This window comes from Capsicum annuum, chromosome 1 (genome assembly GCF_002878395.1).
Source record: "Capsicum annuum cultivar UCD-10X-F1 chromosome 1, UCD10Xv1.1, whole genome shotgun sequence".
Taxonomy (NCBI): domain Eukaryota; kingdom Viridiplantae; phylum Streptophyta; class Magnoliopsida; order Solanales; family Solanaceae; genus Capsicum; species Capsicum annuum.
Genome location: NC_061111.1, coordinates 6,203,265 through 6,224,555, shown reverse-complemented (window position 1 = coordinate 6,224,555; position 21,291 = coordinate 6,203,265). Strand labels below are relative to the sequence as shown.

Below are 21,291 nucleotides of genomic sequence, written 5' to 3'. Positions count from 1 at the left end.
ATAAAAGCAACACTGAATATATCACAAAAAGATTAAGCTTGGCAATAGCAAGTAGCAACATAATTTTGCGATTGAGAAGACGGAGTCTAGCTACTGAAAAATACACGAGTGGGGTAAGATGGAAAAAATGAATGAAATAAGGTACTCTTTCCCAACAAATATTAGAAACTTTTACAATTTCTTATTATTCTGTTGGGCATATCTCAAATCTTTCCTCTATATAATACAGTGTAAAAGCCTCTCGATGGAGCAGCACTTCCTACAACAACAGGATCAGTTCATTTGTCCCGCAAAATAAGCTAAAGCCATAACTGCTAGACCGTCAAGAGTCTTCCAGGAAACTGTCAAAGAGGTAAAGTGATCCTTTCCAAGCATCCGTCCTGCTCGGAGGTGGGTAATGGTACAAACAGAAAATTGCTGCCAAGGTAGTTCTCAGGCAGCAGGAGCATGTTCCTGGATGACTGCTGCCAATTTATTTCGATCCTCCTCTGATTTCATTCTTATCAAGAATGTACGTGCGACAACAGCATCATTGTCACCATCGCCCTACGAAATATAAGCACTACAATCAACCATCCAGTGCAGTTGGAGGAGAAGGAAATAAAATAAACCTATGGCATCAAATAAAAGTAACTTCTTCAAGTTCTAGCTTTGTTATTCTAACTTAATAAAAATTGGAAATCTCAGTAGTTGAAATGAGTCCTGAACTGCACTCTCCTGATAAATTCATTTTTCAAAAGAACCATGCAAGCTTTCAAGAACCATGCTCGTTAGATTTACACTTACAGGAGTTGTTCAAACTGGCAAGCATTTTATAAGAATGAAACGGATAATTTTGGTTAAGATGTATTACCGAGGTATGGAATATTGCAACAACGGAGTTCTTCTGCATGTTTGTTTTAATGCCTGGATATAACAATGCATTAAGCAAAATCTTCCCAACCTGCAACAAGTATAAAACAGGCGGAAAAGAAATATAAGTGTAATCATTTTCGATAAATAGAAAGGTTAAGGTGTGATCTAGTTCTCATGTCTGAAGAGCAAGACAGAAATAAGCAGTTATATATCCAGCATCTATATCCCTTAGATGCGGAAAAGAAAGGAGAAAAATGTAGGATAGAGACAAATAATCTTGTTTCCTTTGTTCGCTTTAGAGTGGCAAGTCAAACAGAAGCGGAAATTGTATTTTTGTTGTCCTCTCGACGAATTCAGTACAATCCCTAGAGTAAATAACATCCCAAACTTCCACTGTTTATGTTATTTTTGCTATTATTTTTTCATTTTTTATTTTTGATAACAATGATGAGCAGGGTAGGTCGCACAGTATAGGTACCTAGCCACCTCCGACCGGCATAGGTTGTACTGGTAATTGCTCACTAAGGTTGTGTCAGATGTTATCTTATTCTTTTAGTTATATATCAAAAGAAACATGAAGAGAGGGGAGAATCAAAGAAGCTAGCTCATGCACTGCATTGGCTCGTATTGGTCACAAGCTCAACTTAACTCATAATTTCTCGAGCATGACCGAATAGCAAAGCAACCCAAGCTCGAATAAAAGCATATTCACATTATAACTGCTGGAAATATCCGTTATTCACCTCACCTCCTTCTCCAACGAGGAAAAATCTTTTATTTTAAAAGGAACCCTCCTAAACAATGGGCAAGAGCAAAAATATACGAACACTTGGTCCTCCACAAAAGCAGAATGAAGGATATTATTTCCTTGATGGGACTAGGGTACATATAATGTATTTTAATATGGATGGCATGGGGGGTCAACTGGAAGCAACAAATGGCATGGAACTTACATCGTTTCGAATCAGGATAGTTGGTTTGGATTCCCGGGTACCCTTGCTAACACCTTCTTTACACCTAATAGAAAGCTGACCTGTGCCCCTGTCTTTCCATGCATTGTCTGCTGGATCAGTTGACTGAGCAACGGAAATAAGGAAAAAAAGAAATGTCATAACCGGAGCAGATAAAAGATTGAGCTAGATGACTCAAATTCATCATAATTTTTATATATATAGAATAGGTTTTGAATTTATATCTGGAAAAGAGTGTTCATGGTCACACCTTGTCAACATGTAACATACCTAAGTTCTAATTATACAAATATCATGAGAGAGATGCAGTATAAAGTAAAGCTAGAATTTTTATAAGATAGTATACATCTTAAGACTAAATAAGACTGAAGTTTAAAGACTTGAAAATTGGTTAGTGACCCATCCAGTAATATGACTAGATCACCAAAAAGAACTACGCAAGAAATCCTTTTTTTTCTTGAACAGGAGTAAGCACTTGTACAATGTTACCTTCACATAAAGTTTACATTTGACTTCATGAACTACAGTGATTCCCTTTTCTTCAGTCTTCTTTACAGATGGGCTGCTTGGCTGCTCCACTTCATCTTCTGCATTGCAAAAATTATCCACCAGTTAAGGAGCAAAAAATAAAATAAAATTCACCATCTCCTGAGGGCAATCCTGAAGAAAGAAAAAGAATAGTCACCAAAACACTATCTGAGATAAAATTCTTTATTTGCTTCAAATGTCTATACAAAAATTGTTCACAGGGTCAGTGAGAAACTAAGCGCTTAGAGACTGGGATACTCTGTATATGAAGGCATTCTTCTTTTTTTTTCCCTCCCTGTTGCACTTCTTTAACCATGCTATAAAAACAAGGAAAACAAAACCCGGTCCAGTTTATATGGTTAACACTAGGTATGTGTTGGCCTAGTCTCAGCTTGACCTGCTTTCGGCTTTGGACATAGATACCACTGCTTACACAATATTATTCTACCTTCCGTTCTGTAATCACTCACTAGTCAGCAGTTCCGATCAATATCTGTTACATCAAGATGTGACCTTAAGTGACAAAATTCTGACACTCAATTGAATTGGAGATTAAAGAAAAAATTGAATTGGAGCAAACAAAAACAGACACGCGTCTCAACTCCAAATTCATGTTCAAAAATTCCAAAAGTAAATTAGACAATGGTATTTCCCTGCTACTGTCAACGACTGCCCCGATAGGTGCAACCAGAAAATAATGGATCTTCCTTGACTAGAGAAATAAAGAATAGAGGGTGTGGGCCAGTGGTCAATCAAAATGGCAAAAAACAAGTGATTTCTTCTCATCGGGCCAACTCTTGGTGCACAGAGTTATCCAGTATCTGTGCTAGTGGAAGGTAGCAGGTACTGTGTGGAATAGTCGAGGTGTGCGCAAACTAGCCCAGGCATCATAGTCATAGAATTTTTTTAATACTCTCAAAGCAATAGGCATTTGAACTGGCACCTTACAGTTCAAATATATAGCTACTCAAACTAAAAAAACGCCTAAACAAAAAAGAAAGAAAAAGAAAAGGTTAACCAGCCATACGGTCACATGACTGTCACTAACCAACGGAATTGACCAATAAATCATCTACAATCTTGTATATGATATGAAAATAAGGTGAACGCAGTGTGTGCTCTCATATGATGAAATAAAATACCCAGTACTAATCTATCATCGATGTACCTATGTTGAATAGGACAAGAGACCATTGTCTAGAGGAGTCGATACGAAAAATAAAATAATGAAAACAATGAGTTTCAAGAAGCACAAGAGATAAGGAGGTAAAAAACATTTGACCTAGCAAAAATCAACTGAAACATGAACGCTCCCAAATCTTACCAGCATCTTGAACATCATTTGCAGCATCGTTTTTTGCAGGTACCGAATTTTGGGTTTGTACCGAAGATTGAAGCCCTAAAAAGAATTGGTAAGTTCAGCAGTCAAATAAATCTGTAAGGTGAAGAATTATAGTCATGTATACATTCAGATAAAACCATGCAATGGGATAAAAAGCTAATTGACAAAATCGAAAAAAAAAAAATGAGCATGGAAAAGATCGATCTTTTGTTTCAATGTTCATAAAAAATTATAATAATATAATAGCCCAGTTTCCAATACATAATGAGGATGAACATATCCTATATGACTGGTCTATTTATCACAGAGCTATTGCAGGAAACTGACATCAAGAAGTGTCCTAACTGTGTATTGAGTTAAAAATTCCAGAATAAATGATACTGCAGTTTAAATTTTTTCTTTACCTAGCTTCAGCTACATAGAAGCAATGAGCTAAATTGGTTGAGAATGAGCTAATACTATAAAGGAATACAGTAATTTTCTGCGCCTACACAGTTAGACTAATAAAGACACCATAATATTAAAAAAGAGGAAGCAAGAATTAGAAAGAAGAACTATAAAACATCCAGGATAAAGAAGACTCACCAAATGAAAAGGGAGTTGAATTGTTAAAGAGACCTCCTGAGCTCCATGATGCACCGAAACTTGAAGTAGCATTAGCCACAGGAACAGCGGGTTTGAGAAAAGATAATCTGGCGTCACTTTCCTTATTATTTTCTGACCCTAGGGTCTTTGACGCAGCTTGGGATCCCAGTGTAGATTTATTCTCTCCACTGGTAGAATTAGCTTTTAGCCAATTCACAATGTCACTAAACTTCTCCTGCAATTGAAAAACCACCAGCATATGAAGAAGCAGTCAAGCAGCTATAAATAGATAGTGAAATTTGCGAGATGCCGAAGATACCTTGATAGTTGAAGAGTGGTTTAAGTAGTCTTGAAGTCCATCTTCCCAAAGTTCATCAGGGTGGTTCTGTAACTGAGTTTGGACCCAACTGCCCACAAAAACAAGTAGTTTCCACTAGTTCAATACAGACTCTACATCTGCGAAAGCTTTTAATCCTCCAATGAGATAAGCAACTTCAATGGAGATAAACAAGAAAACAGAAGTCTCATAAAGGCGAAGAACCAGTCAGTTAACAAATCAAGGAAAACATAGCTTGACATGATGCTATTCTATTTGGCAGCATAGAGAAAGACTCCAGGGAAAGAAAACATGACTTTCAATTAGATCAGACTCCCCAATCCAGTCTCTGACAGCACATTTTTCCCTTTTTGTATTATTTATTTCAACCTTTGGTATTGTTTTCTTTCTACTTCTTCTTTCTTTCTTTCTTTTAGGGGGTAGGGGTGGGGGTTGTGGTTACAGGAAGAATGTCGAGAGATAGAAAATCCACAGAGAGCATGTCAAAATTACTTCTCAAGAAACTAAGTAGTTGAAACAGAAAGATGAGAGACCTGGCAAACTGAGTATTGAGAGCTCTCACATGCTGTCTAGATGATTCAGCCCTTTGCATATCTAACTGCGGCATCTTCATAGTTTGTGGTTGGGATTGCTCAGCCTTTTGTGGATCAAAAATTGATCCTGACATTATTCTTTTGCCCTGAACCTCCTCCTGAACCAGCGAACAAGAGATACATAAAAGGGTTACGACAAAGATTACACAACTAAGATGCAATATGAACATCATTCCATGATGAATTGAAAGAATTTAAGCAATTTCCTCCAAAAGCAAAATCAAAGCATTGTTTATTCTCCAATCAAGACAATGATAACAACTCTAACAAGTCAATCAACTGCCTCTTAATTTTCAATCCCAAGTAATTGAGGCCAGCAATACTATCCATTCCGCTCTATTCAGCCAATACTAAATAGCCAACAACTATAACTATATACTTAAACTTGGAAAATCCACACAAGAAAATGCTAGCTTTACACAAATTTGACAACTTTTTTCCTTTAGAACCACAGGGCAGATCTAATCAATCAATCAATCAACTATGGACTCCATTCCTAATTAGTTACTCCCAGCTCTATGAATATTCCTACACATCTTCCCCTTTGTTCACATCCATCTCATTCCAATACTAAAACAATCATCTTTTCAACAGAATCAACAACAACAATATCTGTTGGGGTCGTTTGGTACACCGGATAAGGAAAACAATCCAAGGATAAAGTTTGGGATTAACTTTATCCCATATTTGGTATGAGGAATTAACCAATCCCAGGACTGTTTTATCCCATATGGAGGGGTGGGATAAAATAGTCTCATGGGATATCCCATCCGGTGTATCAAACGACCATTCAAACTTCAGAACACTAACAAAGAAGACTCCTTTACAAATTTGACTGCATTCGCTACTTGAAAACTCAAAAGTTCATCTTTTTAACAGAATCAACACCTCTAATATCTAAAATTTCAAACTACAGAATATTAACAAAAGAACACTTCTTAACACAAATTTGACTGCATTCGTTACTTTACACACTTGAAAACTTAAAAAATTAGCATAAGGGAGCAGCTTTAAGAGCTATGCTTCAAGTTTCAAATAGAGAGAGATGGCCAGCAACACTATCCATTCCGCTCTATTCAGCCAATTCAGTCCAATACTAAATAATTTGTATTTCAAGACAAATAACCAACAACTATAAATATTTACTTAAAATCCTTGGAAAATCCACACAAAAAATGCTACCTTTACACAAATTTAACAACTTTCCTCCTTAAGACAACAGGGCAGCTCTAATCAATCAATCAATCAACTATGGTCTTTATTGCAAATTAGTTTCTCTCAGCTCTATGGATGTTCATAAATACCTTCCACTCTGTTCACATCTATCTCATTCCAACACTAAATAGTTCCTCTTTTAAAAGAATCAACAACTCTACAACAACAGCAACAACTTACTCGGTGCAATCCAACAAGTGGGGGCAGGGTTCTGGGAAGGATAGGTGTATACAGGCCTTATCCTACCTTCATAGGATAGAGAAACTGTTTCAGATAGACCCTAGGCTCAGAAGAAGTGAAGAATTTGAAGAACGATTATAATAAAATAAGACTGCAAAAACAGGATACAAAGCAAATACAACAACAGATAGTAAACCGAAGAACCAAGAAAATAGGTGGTTACTAAATACGATTAGGAGTAAGGAGAAACAAAGGTGAGACTAGCCAAAAACTATTAACATTTACTTAAACCCTGGGAAAATCTACACAAAAAAATGCTAGCTTCACAGTTCACACAAATTTGACAGCTTTCCTCCCTCAGAACAACAGGACAGCTCTAATTAATCAATCTATGAACCCCATGCAAATTAGTAGTTACTCTCAGCTCTATGAATATTCTTAAATACCTCCCACTCTGTTCACACCCATTTCATCAATACTAAAAAGATCATATTTTTAACAGAATCCCTACTTATCCTATCTACTGTACCATACGGCTGTTCAAACATCAGAACATTAACTAAAGAAGACTCCTTTATACACATTCAACTGCATAACAACTTGAAAACTCAAAAATTCATCTTTTTAACAGAATCAACAGCACTAATATTTTTAAAAATTTAAACTTCAGCACACTGAAAAAATAAAACACTAGGTGATTCTTCCCCTCTGTCCTAGCCTTGGTGGACAAAGTTACATGATATATGTTGTTGGTGGCAGGTATTCCGTGGATTTAGCCAAGGAGCGGGAAACCTAGCCCCACCATGGTTATCAAAAAAACAAAAAGAAAAAACACTTATTTACACAAATTTGACTGCATTCACTACTTTACACACTTGAAAACTACGAAGTAAGCATAACGTAGCAGCAACAAATTATGTATATCTGTTGCTAATGGGAGGTGGTAGGTATCCCGTGAATTTAGTCGAGGTGCACTAAAGCTGGCCTGGACACCACACTTACAAAAGAACAACTCTTTACACAAATTTGACTGCATTCACTACTTTACACACTTGAAAACTACGAATTAAGCATAACGTAGCAGCAACAAATTAAGTATATCTGTTGTTGGTGGGAGTTGGCAGGTATCCCGTGAATTTAGCCACGGTGCACGAAAGCTAGTCCGGACACCACGGTTATCAAAAAAAAAAATTGTTCACACAAATTTGGCTGTGTTCACTACTTTATACACTTGAAAACTAAATAATTAGCATAAAGGAGCAGCTTTAAGAGCTAATTTTCAAGTTTCAAAGCATTATACTTAGTGTATAAATATGTAAAAAAACAAAAAAAACTTACAGAGTCGTTAGTGAAGGATTTGGAATCGGACGGAGCGAATCGTTTGGTTCCTCTCATCATTGAGATAATCCAACAAACAAAATTTCAAATTTTGAGTATACAAACAACAATTTGGTTCAAAATTTTTGTAAAATTAGGGTTTTTTTGGTTCTTGTTGTTTACAGTGAATTGGGCCGGTGTAATTGGGTTTCTGGGGCACTAATATTCAATTTGGATCGTTCGATTTGGGGCCCATGATGTTATGGGTGATCATATAATAACGGGGCACTAAAAAAGTGGTGTAATTTTCACGTGGACATGTGGTATTTGTTTTTTTTAGCAGTCTAATTTGACAGACCAGGCAATCAAGATGCAGGTGGGACCCAGCACTTGTAAATATATGGCTGTTCAAAATCGAAAATTAATATTGGTTTTGTTTAAAAAAAGAAGACAAAATAATCAAAAGACCGTTCAAGCTTTACCTCAAATTTCAATTATATGTTTAATTTTCACGAGAGTCCTATCACTCCTAATCTATTTTTTCATGTATTTATTACCCCCTAAATGCTGAGCTGACAACATAAACCAATTCATAATTCCTTCGTATTTACACGCACGGATCCCACGTCTTCCAGGTTATTTCCCTCCTAAAACCAATTCATTATCACCCTTTCAACTTCCTCTCTTTTCTCTCCTCTCTCTCCTCTCTTTTTCTTTCTTCCCTTGACGAATTTTCTCCCACCTTTACATACGAATTTAGCCTTTTTAGTTTGTGAATCTTATGTTACTGATAAAGTTCTGTGGATTTTCGAAGATCAAGTCATCGATTGCAGCATTAACTTAGTAGAGGTAGTCGTTTTCCCCCTAAACTATTGTCACTGTTAATTATAGTTTGCCCTAAGCATATGGTGACTGCTTAGGATGTGCAAAATAAGTTGTGTTTCTTGCTAAAAATGTTGTCTAAGTTTTCAATTAGCAACATATTAAGTTCTTAAGGACATCTCTACTTAGGGTTTTTGTTAATGTTTTAGTGAATTCATTAAAAATTAGGGATTTTTTAGGATTTACTGTCAATCTGAAAAATAAAGCAATAAATTGTGTGTGGTAGTATGTGCATGTAACTATTTTGTTGTTTAGGTGTTCAATTTGTACCGAAGTAGAACAATTTTCATGTAATCAATTTTTATCTTTCTCATCTTAGTCGCATAATGTGATAGAGACTAGTGTGATATAAATTCGTGTTTTTTCTTCATGGTTTAAGCATGGTGTAGTTATATTAAAGTTTGTTGATGCTTGATTTTCGATAATATATCTGCTATGGTTCTTTGTCTTATTTGAGTGTTTATTGTCATTAGGTCAAACATGAGTGATTTTACTTTGATTATTCTAAGATGGTACCATGGTGGAGTGTTAGATTTAAGTAGTGGAGAACCGGTTTACAAAGGTGGAAAAATTACAGAATTCTTAGATGTTGATATTGACAAGATGTCATATTTTGAATTGAGAGACTATATAAGAAAATTAGGATATAGCACAACATGCACCTTTAGCATTAAACCACCTAATAGTGGCATTTTGGTAGATGTGGACAATGATATGAATATTTTTGAAATGATGTGTTCCTTGAAAAATGGAGATGAAGTAGATGTATTTGTCAAGCATTTAGTGGATGAGCCAATTGTTGTGGACCCCCCCCAAAATTCTTAGAAAATGAAAGTCTTGAGAATATAGAGGAATCTGGTGAATCTTTTGATGATAGGCCTAACTTTATGCTAGGTGAGGACCATATAAATGAGGAGAACTTTTTTACTTCTTTTTCAACTTCACCCCCTTGCACTACCACACCTCATTTCACTACTGCAGATAGTGCTACTGCATATAGTGCTTCAGCACCTAGTGTGCCTACATCTACTGCAATACCTAGTGTTGCTACATCTACTGCTGCTCCACTTAGTGCTGCTACACTTAGTGTTGCTGTAGTTGATGATATAGATGTTGGTCCTGCTAGAAGTGATTTCTCAGAAGAAGAAGAAGAGGGTTCTGATTACTCTACTGAGAATAGTGTTGAATCAGAAGGAGAATTAGTTGAAGATGATGATGATGAAGAGTATGGTAGTGATGTACATGAGGAGGTTAGGGAGTTGAAAGCTAAAAAGAGGAAGTTCCAAAGGAGGAAAAGAAAAGAGAAAGTACCAGCTGACAATGCAGAGATACCAGTAGGTAAAGCAAGACCAGATCTAGGGTTTCATGACACTGAAACAGGTAAAGTAAGTCATGAAGGAAGGTTGGGTGGTGATGAGCCTTACTTTGCAAGTTCTGATGAGGGTAGTTTTGAGTTAGATGAAGATGATTGTTGTGGTGATGAAGAACATGATGTGCTTGCATCTAGTAGGGTTAGATGAAGATGATTGTTGTGGTGATGAAGAACATGATGTGCTTGCATCTAGTAGGGCAAGATCTGTTAAGTTGTCAAGAAAAAAAGGCCAACAGCCCAGAAAATCATTCATGACCCAACTGCAAGGAAAGTTGTTTGGCAGTTGGGTATGATGTTTAAAGATGTCAATGAATTTAGAAGAGCTGTGACTAAATATGCAGTAAAAAAGAGGGTTGCTGTGGAGAAGTGAGTGAATGAACCAAAAAAGGTTAGAGTTAGATGCAAGGATGATTGTCCATGACTTTTGTAGGCAGGTCTTGACAATACCACAAATGACTTCATCATAAAAACTTACATTCCAAAACATACTTGCAACAAGACAACCAGAAATTATTTGTGCAATGCAAAATTTTTAGCTGAAACCTTCAAAGAGAATAATTGAGCAGCCAAATACAAGGGTATTTAATTTGCAAGAGTTGATAAGAAAAAAATTCAAACTGTATGTTGGTAAAACCACTGTGAGAAGAGCAAGAACTAAAGTGTTGAAAGATATCATGGGTGATCATGCTGTGAAATTTGAAAGAATTCTTGACTACAAGGATAAGCTGCTGAGGACAAATTCAGGGACAAGTTGTGTTGTTAAACTTGGTGAGGCTAATGAAAAAAGTAAACCAAAATTTCTGAGTTTCTACATCTGTTTTGATGCTTTGAAGAAGACATGGGTACATTGTAAGAAGTGTATAGGTTTAGATTGTTGTTTTCTTAAAAGAGTTTGTAAAGGGCAATTGTTAGTTGTTGTTGGAAAAGATAGTAATAATCAGATGTTGCCACTTGCTTTGGCAGTAGTTGAAAAGAAAAACATAAACACATGGAGTTGGTTTGTTAGGTGCATAAAGGATGACCTAGGACTTAGAGAAGGAGAAGGTCTCACATTGATTACAGATATGCAGAAGGTATGTATTCTGTATTATGTGTACTTATTTTTCTAGTTTAGCCAAGTAAATGTAATTATGTAGTAATTTTACCTTGTTTTATTGCATGTTTTGTATTGTAGGGACTGTTTACTGCAATTGAACAGGTGTTACCTCAATCTAAGCATAGAAGATGTGCAAGGCATATCTTAGCTAATTGGGCTAAGGAATGGAGAGGTTTTCAAAGAAGACAACAATTTTGGAGGATAGCCAAAAGTATATTTGAGTCTCAATTGAGGAAAAACATACAGAAGATAAAGTTGCTTGGTCCTGCAAAAATAATTGATGACTTAATGTACTTCAACATTAATTTCTGGTGCAAACTTTACTTCAATACTGAAGTGAAATGTGATTCTGTGGATAATAACATGTCAGAGTGCTTTAATGCATGGATCTTACCAGCTAGGCACAAGACCATCATTACCATGCTTGAAGAAATCAGAGTAAAGCTGATGACAAAAATAGGCACTTTAAGGGATTTTTCAAATACTTGAAAGTCCAATTACTCTCCAATAAGGAAAGGCATACCATGTGCACATGGTGTGGCTGCAATATTGTTCAAAAAGTACCCCCTGTATGAATATATTGACAGGTGCTACAGTAAGAAAACATATTTGCAGATTTATGCCAATGTTCTTCAACCACTTACAAACATGGAAATGTGATCAGTTTCTTCAAACATTGTTGTTGCACCACTGAAATCACAACCCTGCCTGGCAGACCAGCTAAGAATAAGAAGAAGGAAGTTGGGAAAACAAAGAAGTCAGAAAAATTGCCTAGAACTGGACTAACAATGACATGTAGTTTGTGTTATATTAGAGACCACAACAAAAGGGGTTGTCCTCACAGAGAACCATCAGCAGAACCAACTACACCAGCAGTAGCAACAGCTACTAGTTCAGGCAGGAGAAGAGGTAGACCAAAGGTAATTTTTTCACTTGAATTCATTATGTTATACCAGTATTCTAATTGTTAACATTTTTTTTAATATGTATAAAACTCTAACAGAAGCAGCTAATGCTGCTCCTCAAGGAAAAAAGGATGGTTCAGGCAGGGGAAGAGGAAGACCAAAGGTAATTTTTCATATGAATTCATTATGTTATAACACTACTCTAATTGTTAACAATTTTTTTTATATGTAGAAAACTCCACCAGAAGCACCTAATGCTACTCCTCAAGGAAAAAGTAATGGTTCAGGCAGGGAAAGAGGCAGATCAAAGGTATATTATGCTTGACTTTAGTTTTAATTTTCTCAATTCATAACATTCCTTTTATATTTATAGAAAACTTCATCAGAATCTATTAGTGAACCCCTACAAGCAAAAAAGAAAGAGGGAGACATAAAAGAACAATTTCAGTAGGTGCTACTGCAACTCCTCTACCTACAGCACCTCCAGTACCTGCTATTTTTCCAGCATCCTCTTCTGCACCTCCTGATTTTTTTACATTATCTTTAATAGCTAGAATTACAAAAAGAGGAATGGATAGTGGTAGGGGAAACACTGCTTCATTCGAAAGGTAAAGAGTAGTAGGAATGGGTGTGTTTCAAGATGAAAATGACTTTAAAGTCCTAAATGTAAGTCTCTTACTTTGTTATATCATTTTTAAATTACAAGTCATTGATATACGTTGATTCTTAAACTTTTTTATCCTTTTCTGTAGCCTGGCATGCCTAGCAGTAAGATATACTCTACTGGTCAAGCAAAGGTGGCAAGATCAGCTGATGTAACTGGTGACATTGGTTATACATCAAGTAGTATCAGTAAATTAAAATGGAATAGCAAATCAGCAATCTCAACAAGAAAACTACAAGAACTTAAAGAGAATAAAAGAAAGAAGAAAGTGGGAAGTAGTTCAAACCATCGAAGTCAAAATACTGCTTCTTCACAGTCCAACATGCCATGAAAATTGTAGTGTTGTTGATGTATTTTAATCACTGTTTTAAGTTAGTTCAGTTGACATGGAAACAATGTTATTTTAGTGTTGGAAAATAATTTAAGTACTGTATTTTGTTGACTAATGTTGCCTAATGGTTAGGCATTATGAATGTGAATATATTTTGGTATGAATGATGATGTGTGAAGTTGGAATGTTTTGTTGATGAACGTTGTCATTAGGCATTATTGTTGTGTTGTTTAAATTGTGGTGATGTTGCTATAATGTTAACACAATATTACCATTGCACTATCTAAGCGTAAAGAAAAACATAGCATTAGAACAGTGCTTTGCCTAAACAACATTATCATTAAACCAGTTTGTACGTTTAAATGACAGCAACACAATAGACAACTTTGCAAGTGTAAACATAACATTGCAATAACACAAGATACAACAAGTGTAAACAATAATATAGTAGCAATACAGGACACAATTTTGTAACTGTAAACCACAACATAGCAGCGACACAAGACACGATTTTGTAAGTGCAAACAATAACATAGCAGCAACACAATAAACATCAAAAGTAAAATTATGCAAAAACAAACATATGAAGTACGACTAGGCAAAAGACAATATAACATAACATAATCTAATATATTTAGAGAGAAGTATACAAAATTTACACCATATTAGATCAGATCTAGCAACTATTTTCAGTTCATTTGCTGATGATGAACATAACAACAAGAAAAATCAAAATACATACAAAAATCTTCCTATTGAACCTACACCACCTCCATCTTCCATTGTGCCTCTTCTCCTACGTCAATTTATCAATTTGGACCTGTTTAAGCCATAAGTCTTCTTCCAACTCATTGATTTTGTTCACTAATCCTGGAATGATAAAATTTGATTTTGGATCCACTTTTTCTTTGTCCCTCCATAGAAAAAAATTACATTTTTGAGACTGAAAGGTGGTCTATTACCCTCCTGAACTATTTTAAAGTAGATTTATCACCCCCCTTAAACGTTGACATGGCAAGAGAGTGAGGACGATTTTTTTTATTAAAAAATTATTTTTAATATTTCTTTATTTTCTTTATTCATTTTTAATTATTCTTTTTCTTTATTCATTTTCTTTCTTTCTTCTTCTTCATCTTCTTCTTACAAACAATGACATCCAGCAACTCATCAACGGCATCGAAAATTAATTTATCATTTTTCTTATCTCCAAGCACAAAATCGATTGGTTTCGATTTCAAATTCGTCGAAAATTTTAAAATGGGTATTGTTCATTGTTTCCAACTTCAAGATTGTCGAAAATTTTAAAATCGCTATTGTCCATTATTTACGACTTCAAAGTCATTGTAAATTTTAAAATGAGTATTGTCTATTGTTTCCGACTTGAAGGTCGTTGAAAATTTCAAAATTCTCTATTGTTTCCGACTTTAAGGTTATTGAAAAATTTAAATTCGGTATTGTTCATTGTTTCCGGCTTCAAGGTCGTCGGAAATTTTAAAATTGGTATTCTTCGTTGTTTTCAGATTTTAGATCGTTGGAAATTTAAAAATTGATATTGTTCATTGTTTCCCACTTCAAGGTTATTGAAAATTTTAAATTCGATGTTGTTTATTATTTTCGACTTCAAGATCATCGAAAATTTCAAAATCGATATTGTCCATTATTTTTTACTTCAAGGTCATCGTAAATTTTAAAATGGGTATTGTCCGTTATTTCCGACTTCAAAGTCGTCGAAAATTTTAAAATTCTTTATTGTTTCCGACTTTAAGGTCATCGAAAATTTTAAATTCTGTATTGTTCATTGTTTCCGGCTTTAAGGTCGTTGAAAATTTTGAAATTGGTATTGTTCGTTGTTTTCAGATTTAAGATCGTCGAAAATTTAATAATTGAAATGGTCATTATTTCTCACTTTGAGGTTGTCGAAAATTTTCAAATTCGATGTTGTTTATTATTTTCGACTTCATCACACAGTTCATAACCAAAGAATCGACAATAAACCAACATGAACAATTATTCACCAACAACAAAGATCAAACAACACACAAACATTCAATCTCAACATCGCACGTCACTTCTCATTTTTTCGAACAATTTTTCGACAGCCACATCAACACTAAAAAGCAGATATCTTCAAATCGTCAATGTTGATGATTTTTTTACCATAGCACTGCTAAAATTAATTAAAATGACTTTTCCGACCTGTGAGAACAAACTCACCAACCATCAAGTTGATGAACTTTATTGTCATTAATGGAGAAAAAATCATAACAAAGTGCAAACATCAATTGAATTTTTTGATGTCAACATTATTAAATCAAAATTAACATTTGTTTCTCCCCGCACCTTTATCCTAGATAGCTTCTTCAATTTTTTTAAAAAAACTAAAATGGAATTTAGACCTATTTCTTCGTTGTCTTCTTCACTTTTTTGTTCGTTGTTGGGGGAAGTTAAAGAGATCAAGGCGATTCGAGAATGAGTTATGAAAGGCAAGGATTAAAGAGAATTTGGTAAAAGAAAAGAAAATGAAATGGAAAAGGAAAGAAAAAATAAAGAGAAAGCATAATAAATAAAAAATGGTCTATTATAGTTGTTGGACCAAAATGGCTTTCGAGATTGAAGAAAGAGAAGAAGATGAAGAGAAAGGAGAAAGATGAATAGAAAGGAAATGAAGAAGGAAATGTAGAAGGAAAGATGAACAAAATAATGAAGTAATAATTGTAGAAGGAAATGAATAAAAAATTGATTAAAAAAATTAAATATATTTTACACGTGTCAAAAATGTGTGTATCTCACCTCTCAACATAAATGTGGTTGTGGATATTTAGAGGTGTTATAATTTCTATTTTAAATAGTTCAAGGGGATCATAAATTCGGTAAAAAAGGTTCAGGGGGTAATAGGTCACATTTAAAGGTTGAGTGTGTAGTTGGGATTTCGACTAAAGGTTGGAGGGGTAATAAACTATTTTTTCTTTAAAAAATTGTTATATGCCATTCTTTTGGAAATGGAGGAAGTATCTCAAATTGAAAAAAGAAGAAGTTATTATTGATAATGAGTTACTGATTTAGCGGTTTCAACAACAATTTTTAACTTTTTTTTTTCCGTCAGGTTATCAATTCTTAATGGTTTAAGGTTCTTCTTAATGAGTTGTTGATAAGTCGATAGTAGATTAATAAATTATATTTATATCATTTGATTTATGAAGTCCGAGACTTAGGGTTTAGATTTATACTTTTATTTCTGACTATCTCAAATTCTCAGTCGGGGGTGGCTCTACCGTGTTGAAAAAAAGGCGACCGTCTAAGGCCCCTAAATTTGAGGGGCCCCAATTTTTTAAGTAATAATATATATTACGTGTAAAAAATAAATTTCATATATATAATAAAAGTATTATTAGTAGAATTTTGATATACTTGGAGTATTATATCTCAAGAAAAATTAAATGTATTGATTGTATTACAAATTAAAAGAGACTTATTAGAAGAAAGCGAAAATATAATTTTTTAAAATAGATTTTGTTGAAAAAATAACTTTTTTCTTAAAAATTTAAGGTCTCCCTTTGATTTTGGCCTTAGGCCACTAACGTACTTGAGCCGCCCCTGTTCTCAGTTATTTTATAAGGTTTTCGTGTTTGCTTTTGAGCAAGATGCAACTGCCAACTCATGTGCATGATTCATTTGGTTTGTCCACCTTGTTTCTAAAGTGATTTTTTTTTTTAATGAAATCTTAATGATTAATCGATAACGACCAATAACCTATAAAATCAATATTTTATGACTATAATGATTAAACATGTCTACAAATCGAAAATTGATAAGTTGAATCGATAAACTTCAAAATCGAATCGATCAATACGCAACCTTATATTACTACTTGAAACGAAATGTTAACTTTTTACGCCCAACATATAGAAACTACAACTACAAATTTGATTTCTTTTTAAACTGAAACTGAGTTGCCTATCTAACCCTACGTCCAATTGGGCCTTAAATCGAATAGCTGGGCTAGCCCTGAATGCGACTCTACCAAGACTAATCTCCTCTGGAGGAAGAAAAAACAATTTGATCTAATGGAGCCTTTTTTTCTTCATTCACTCGGTATCGGATCTTTTCTAAATGAATCATTTCCCCTTTCAAATTTGATTCTTATACAAATTCAAGTTTTATTTATTTATCTGATTTTCATTTAGTACGAAGTAATTCACTAAATCAAACAACTATAGAGAGCATCATCTAAATGAAAGAATTCCCTTAATTTTTTTAATTTTTTTTTGAGAGTTCTAAAATTCAACAAAAGAAACCCCACCTTAATAGAGCTTTTGTTATTCTGTCCTTTACAACCCAAAAAAGAAAAAATAAATCTTTCAAATAAAGCAAATAGGCTTAAAAAAACAACAAAAAAAGCAAAAGAGAGAACAAAAACAACTAACAACTAGTTTTCCTTCAGCTAATTTTTTTTTTAACTTTTTTCAAGCACATACTAATGGTCTCTTCTCTTCATCTGCAACATTTTCTGATGATAGATTGTCGTCTTTGTCATGACTTTGCCTAATGTTATCTGATTTCACAGCTCGTTGGGAAGGTTTATTCTCTGGCAAGAGTCGCGAAACAATTCCCATAGATATTAACAGCAATCCGGAGCAATGTTGTTCGGTTAGAGGCTTGGTAAAGATCATGTATGACAACAACAATGTCACTGCCTTTCTTGCTGTCGTTACCTGTATATGAATCGATATTTAGACGTGCATTTCAGTTTTAAGAATAGAATTAGAAACACGAACAACAGGAACACCTCAATGTTTAGATGATTCGATTGATCAGAAGATTTACCATAGCAGTAGTGGCGGCACCAAAAATAGCAATGAGTGATAACACTGAAATTTGACCGATGAATGTGGCCATTGCTTCAAATACCAAGACCCCATAAATATACGGATGCTGCAAGTTACGCGATAAATAAAAGTCTCATTTAACTTTATAGCAGCCAGACGAAAAGAATGTCAAAAGAGTTCACTTAGAGAAAGACTATTATCAATATAAAGTTTGAGCGCAGTGTTATTCCTAAACCGATGTACAGAGTTCCACATATTTCATTTACAAAATCTGTCGATATATAACAGAATGATGGTAAATAACTAGAGAAGTAAAGATCAGTTGAATGTGGGCGCATGCTGGGATAAATAGTTTATGTTGCTTTTACTGCACAAATCGGCCAAGATTAAGTAAAAGAAAAACTGTATACTGGATTAAGGGATAATCGCGACTAATCTAAGTAGACCACGAATCAAATCTGTCGAGGGATTTCCAGTTGAGCGAGTTGTTTCTCTATTTTCTTGATTCGTTATTCTCCATATATCTCAGGGCAAACGAAGAAAACAAGTGAACCTAGAATAATCTGAAAATGTATCAGAAAGGGATTTATTTGTTCACCTCGGAACATGATTTCCATGCAATGAAGAGTTCTCCAGTTAATATCATGGGCAGAAGTAGAACAGGTGCGCCAACAACTGTTGAGCAGAATAGCATCTCCCTCTGATAAGATTTAGCGGGACAATCAAATTATTAAAATTATTACTCGACATACCAACAGGCACTTTAACTAGTCATGTCATAACTATAAACACATGATAAGTACCTGAGAGGTATCAGGATTCAGTGTAAAAATCGCTTCCTGCAGATTACCGAGAAAAGAGTCCATCACCAGTGCAGCAGTTATCATAATGACACCGATGATACTGAAGTTTGGCGAAGTATTGGCATCCGCTAAGGTGAAAAATATCAGGCCCCCAACAAAAAGCACAGCTGAGACATATTCTTGAACCGGGTATTTTCTCCTCAAGCTAGGCATAAAGGCACCCACTACCATTACCGGTAGTACCTATACTCCAAAAAACATATATAGCCGATTTAGATCAATGTAAACTACCATAACATGATAACTTTCCTACAAATCCAGATAGATTGGCCAGTACCATCACCACCATTACCAATATATTTGTAATGTAAAGTATTAACGATTAAGTTTTTAGTGATTATTCAGTTTCCTCCATAATATACCTTAGTGGATTTGAACATGATTTGTGCTGGATAGTTTAGATAAGCCAAGGAGCCCTTTGTTAATCCATGAGAACACATGAGTACAATAGATAGCTTCACATAAGTTTTCCACGGGTTCACCATTTGCTTTGTGGTGAAACCCTGTACACGTATGAGAAATAGGTATACAAAACCTTGTACAAAGGTAAAATACCACCCATAGCTGAAACCAGAATGAAAAAAAGAGTCACAAAGAAATTGTATGTCGATAACTATAACAATGATCAATGTGAAGGATGATAGCAGCCTACCTGAATCCCAGCCGATTGTATACATACTCCTGCAAATAGAAGTTAAAAAAATTGAAGCATTTACATCGCAACATGGAATTTGATTAAGAACTAAGAACAAAATTAAGCCTAACATTAATAGAAGAGATGAACATCATTAAAAAAACACTGAATATCAAAGGATTGAAAAAAAAAACATATAGAAGGACAGCGTCGATAGAGGGAGTAATACATCATGAACACTGTTACCAGTTCGCTCGAAAAACATATTAAGAGAAACACCACTTACGAAAATTTACCAAGACAATAGCATGAACAAAGTTAAAACAGCTATCATTGCAGACCTTGTACTACACCTATGATATTGCGAGCAAAAGTTAGAAATGAATTATGATAAAAGTTCCACAACTAGTCAACTAAAGAGACTTACACCAAGAGTCGGATCTAAGATTTCAAGTACGTGTATGCAAAACACCACCTGTGTATCCGCTATACAAGAAAAACAACACCTCAAACCCAACTAGTCGAAGTCCATCCATTTTGCTCTATATAGACCTATTCCACCATAATTATCCAATAATTTGAGGTTCTGTAACACTAGAAGCTCTCTACCTTTCCTAATGACATACAATTCACTAGATAAACTGAAAGACTCCAAGCAACACTCAGCCTAATTTAAGCATCATACTATTAGAACTAAGCCTTAATTTCAACTAGTCTGTGTCATCTATTTACATGTTTAGCTTCTGTTGTGTCTCATCTTTTGGCTAAATCTGCTACATGCTGATCCTCGGGCTTTGTCTCTATCCATCGGTAATCAAATCGCAAAGATCTATAAATTAGCCCATGTTAGGCCCCCATTTAAATTCTGTCCCTATTTTCATCAGGTGTGTAAATATAGCCCTTAGGAAATTACCCTTCTGAAAAACATTAGACTCGTGTATAATGTTTGCTCATAATTTCTCAACCTTACCGACAAAACATTTGACTGTCGTCTAAAGCTTGCAATAACTACAAAGTTTTAGACCGTGTGGCCTCATGTTTTCTTATAAAGTTTCAGTTTGCTCAAAAGGTGTCTTTAGACAGTGGTCTAAAAGGTCCATATGTTCCATGGCAGACAAAAAGATGGTCATTTATGAAAAAAACTCTCCCAAAAAGCTACAAATGGTGAAAATCTCCACAAGCACATAAAGGACTCAGGTTCTATCAGAAACAACCTAGCTGCCTCACAAGATACGGATAAAGTCTGCATACAATCTACCCTTCCCCGACCCCACTTGTGGGATTACATTGGCTATGTTGTTGATGTCCCTAGAATGGAAGGAAAACAACAACTATGGGACAAACTCAAGGTCAATGTAACAGTAATCCAAATGATTCAAAAAGCACTTATAAGAAACTTTCTACAAGAATATATATACAATAAATGCAAAACCATGAAGCATGGAGGGGGAAAAAAGCATGAAACAGACCTCACACAAGCCATTAACAAGATAACCAAAGAAGAATCCAGAAGAGCAAATGAGGAATTGTTGCCATTTGGGTCTATCAGATAGTGAAATCCCAAACAAAAACCTTGCTTGATCATCATTCTTCATCTCCTTCCTCTTCCCTCAAACCCCTTTAACTCTAACAAACAAAATAATTAAAAAAAAAAATTGAAACTTCAAGAAAACACAAAAACAATAAACCCCTCAAACTCTAACAAGCAATGAAAGTTCAAAAAGAATGCAACTTTAAGAAATTCAAGAAAATAAAAAAATCAATAGTCCTTCAAACCCCTCAAACTCTATAACAA

At 34.8% G+C, this 21,291-nt stretch overlaps 2 protein-coding genes across 2 annotated transcripts; both read right to left on the bottom strand.

Moving 5' to 3' along the window:
- Window positions 1–128: 128 nt before the first annotated feature.
- On the bottom strand, window positions 129–8,161 carry LOC107866023. The gene is made up of 9 exons (XM_016712206.2): window positions 7,945–8,161; window positions 5,152–5,309; window positions 4,601–4,688; window positions 4,282–4,516; window positions 3,679–3,753; window positions 2,316–2,413; window positions 1,809–1,931; window positions 854–943; window positions 129–546 (listed from the first exon to the last, which is right to left on the bottom strand). The coding sequence occupies exons 1-9, from the start codon at window positions 8,002–8,004 to the stop codon at window positions 433–435; spliced, it is 1,041 nt and encodes a 346-aa protein (XP_016567692.2). The 5' UTR covers window positions 8,005–8,161; the 3' UTR covers window positions 129–432.
- A 9,240-nt stretch (window positions 8,162–17,401) lies between these two features.
- On the bottom strand, window positions 17,402–21,285 carry LOC107852426 (UDP-galactose/UDP-glucose transporter 4). Its single transcript, XM_016697461.2, has 7 exons — window positions 20,966–21,285; window positions 19,515–19,543; window positions 19,225–19,426; window positions 18,803–19,045; window positions 18,598–18,699; window positions 17,998–18,105; window positions 17,402–17,885 (listed from the first exon to the last, which is right to left on the bottom strand). Exons 1-7 carry the CDS (start codon window positions 21,089–21,091, stop codon window positions 17,637–17,639), a joined length of 1,059 nt encoding a protein of 352 aa, XP_016552947.1. The 5' UTR covers window positions 21,092–21,285; the 3' UTR covers window positions 17,402–17,636.
- Between the last annotated feature and the right edge of the window lie 6 nt (window positions 21,286–21,291).

What these genes read in the sequence shown, in the direction of transcription:
- LOC107852426 (XM_016697461.2), bottom strand. Translation starts at nt 21,091, where the DNA reads ATGAAGAATGATGATCAAGCAAGGTTTTTGTTTGGGATTTCACTATCT. An exon ending in CATGGAAATCATGTTCCGAG is followed by an intron (nt 18,106 to 18,597) that starts GTGAACAAATAA and finishes CGTAACTTGCAG; the next exon opens with CATCCGTATATTTATGGGGT. An exon ending in GTGCCGCCACTACTGCTATG is followed by an intron (nt 17,886 to 17,997) that starts GTAAATCTTCTG and finishes ATTCATATACAG; the next exon opens with GTAACGACAGCAAGAAAGGC.
- LOC107866023 (XM_016712206.2), bottom strand. Translation starts at nt 8,004, where the DNA reads ATGATGAGAGGAACCAAACGATTCGCTCCGTCCGATTCCAAATCCTTC. An exon ending in CTCAATACTCAGTTTGCCAG is followed by an intron (nt 4,689 to 5,151) that starts GTCTCTCATCTT and finishes TTTTGTGGGCAG; the next exon opens with TTGGGTCCAAACTCAGTTAC. An exon ending in ACCACTCTTCAACTATCAAG is followed by an intron (nt 4,517 to 4,600) that starts GTATCTTCGGCA and finishes TTTCAATTGCAG; the next exon opens with GAGAAGTTTAGTGACATTGT.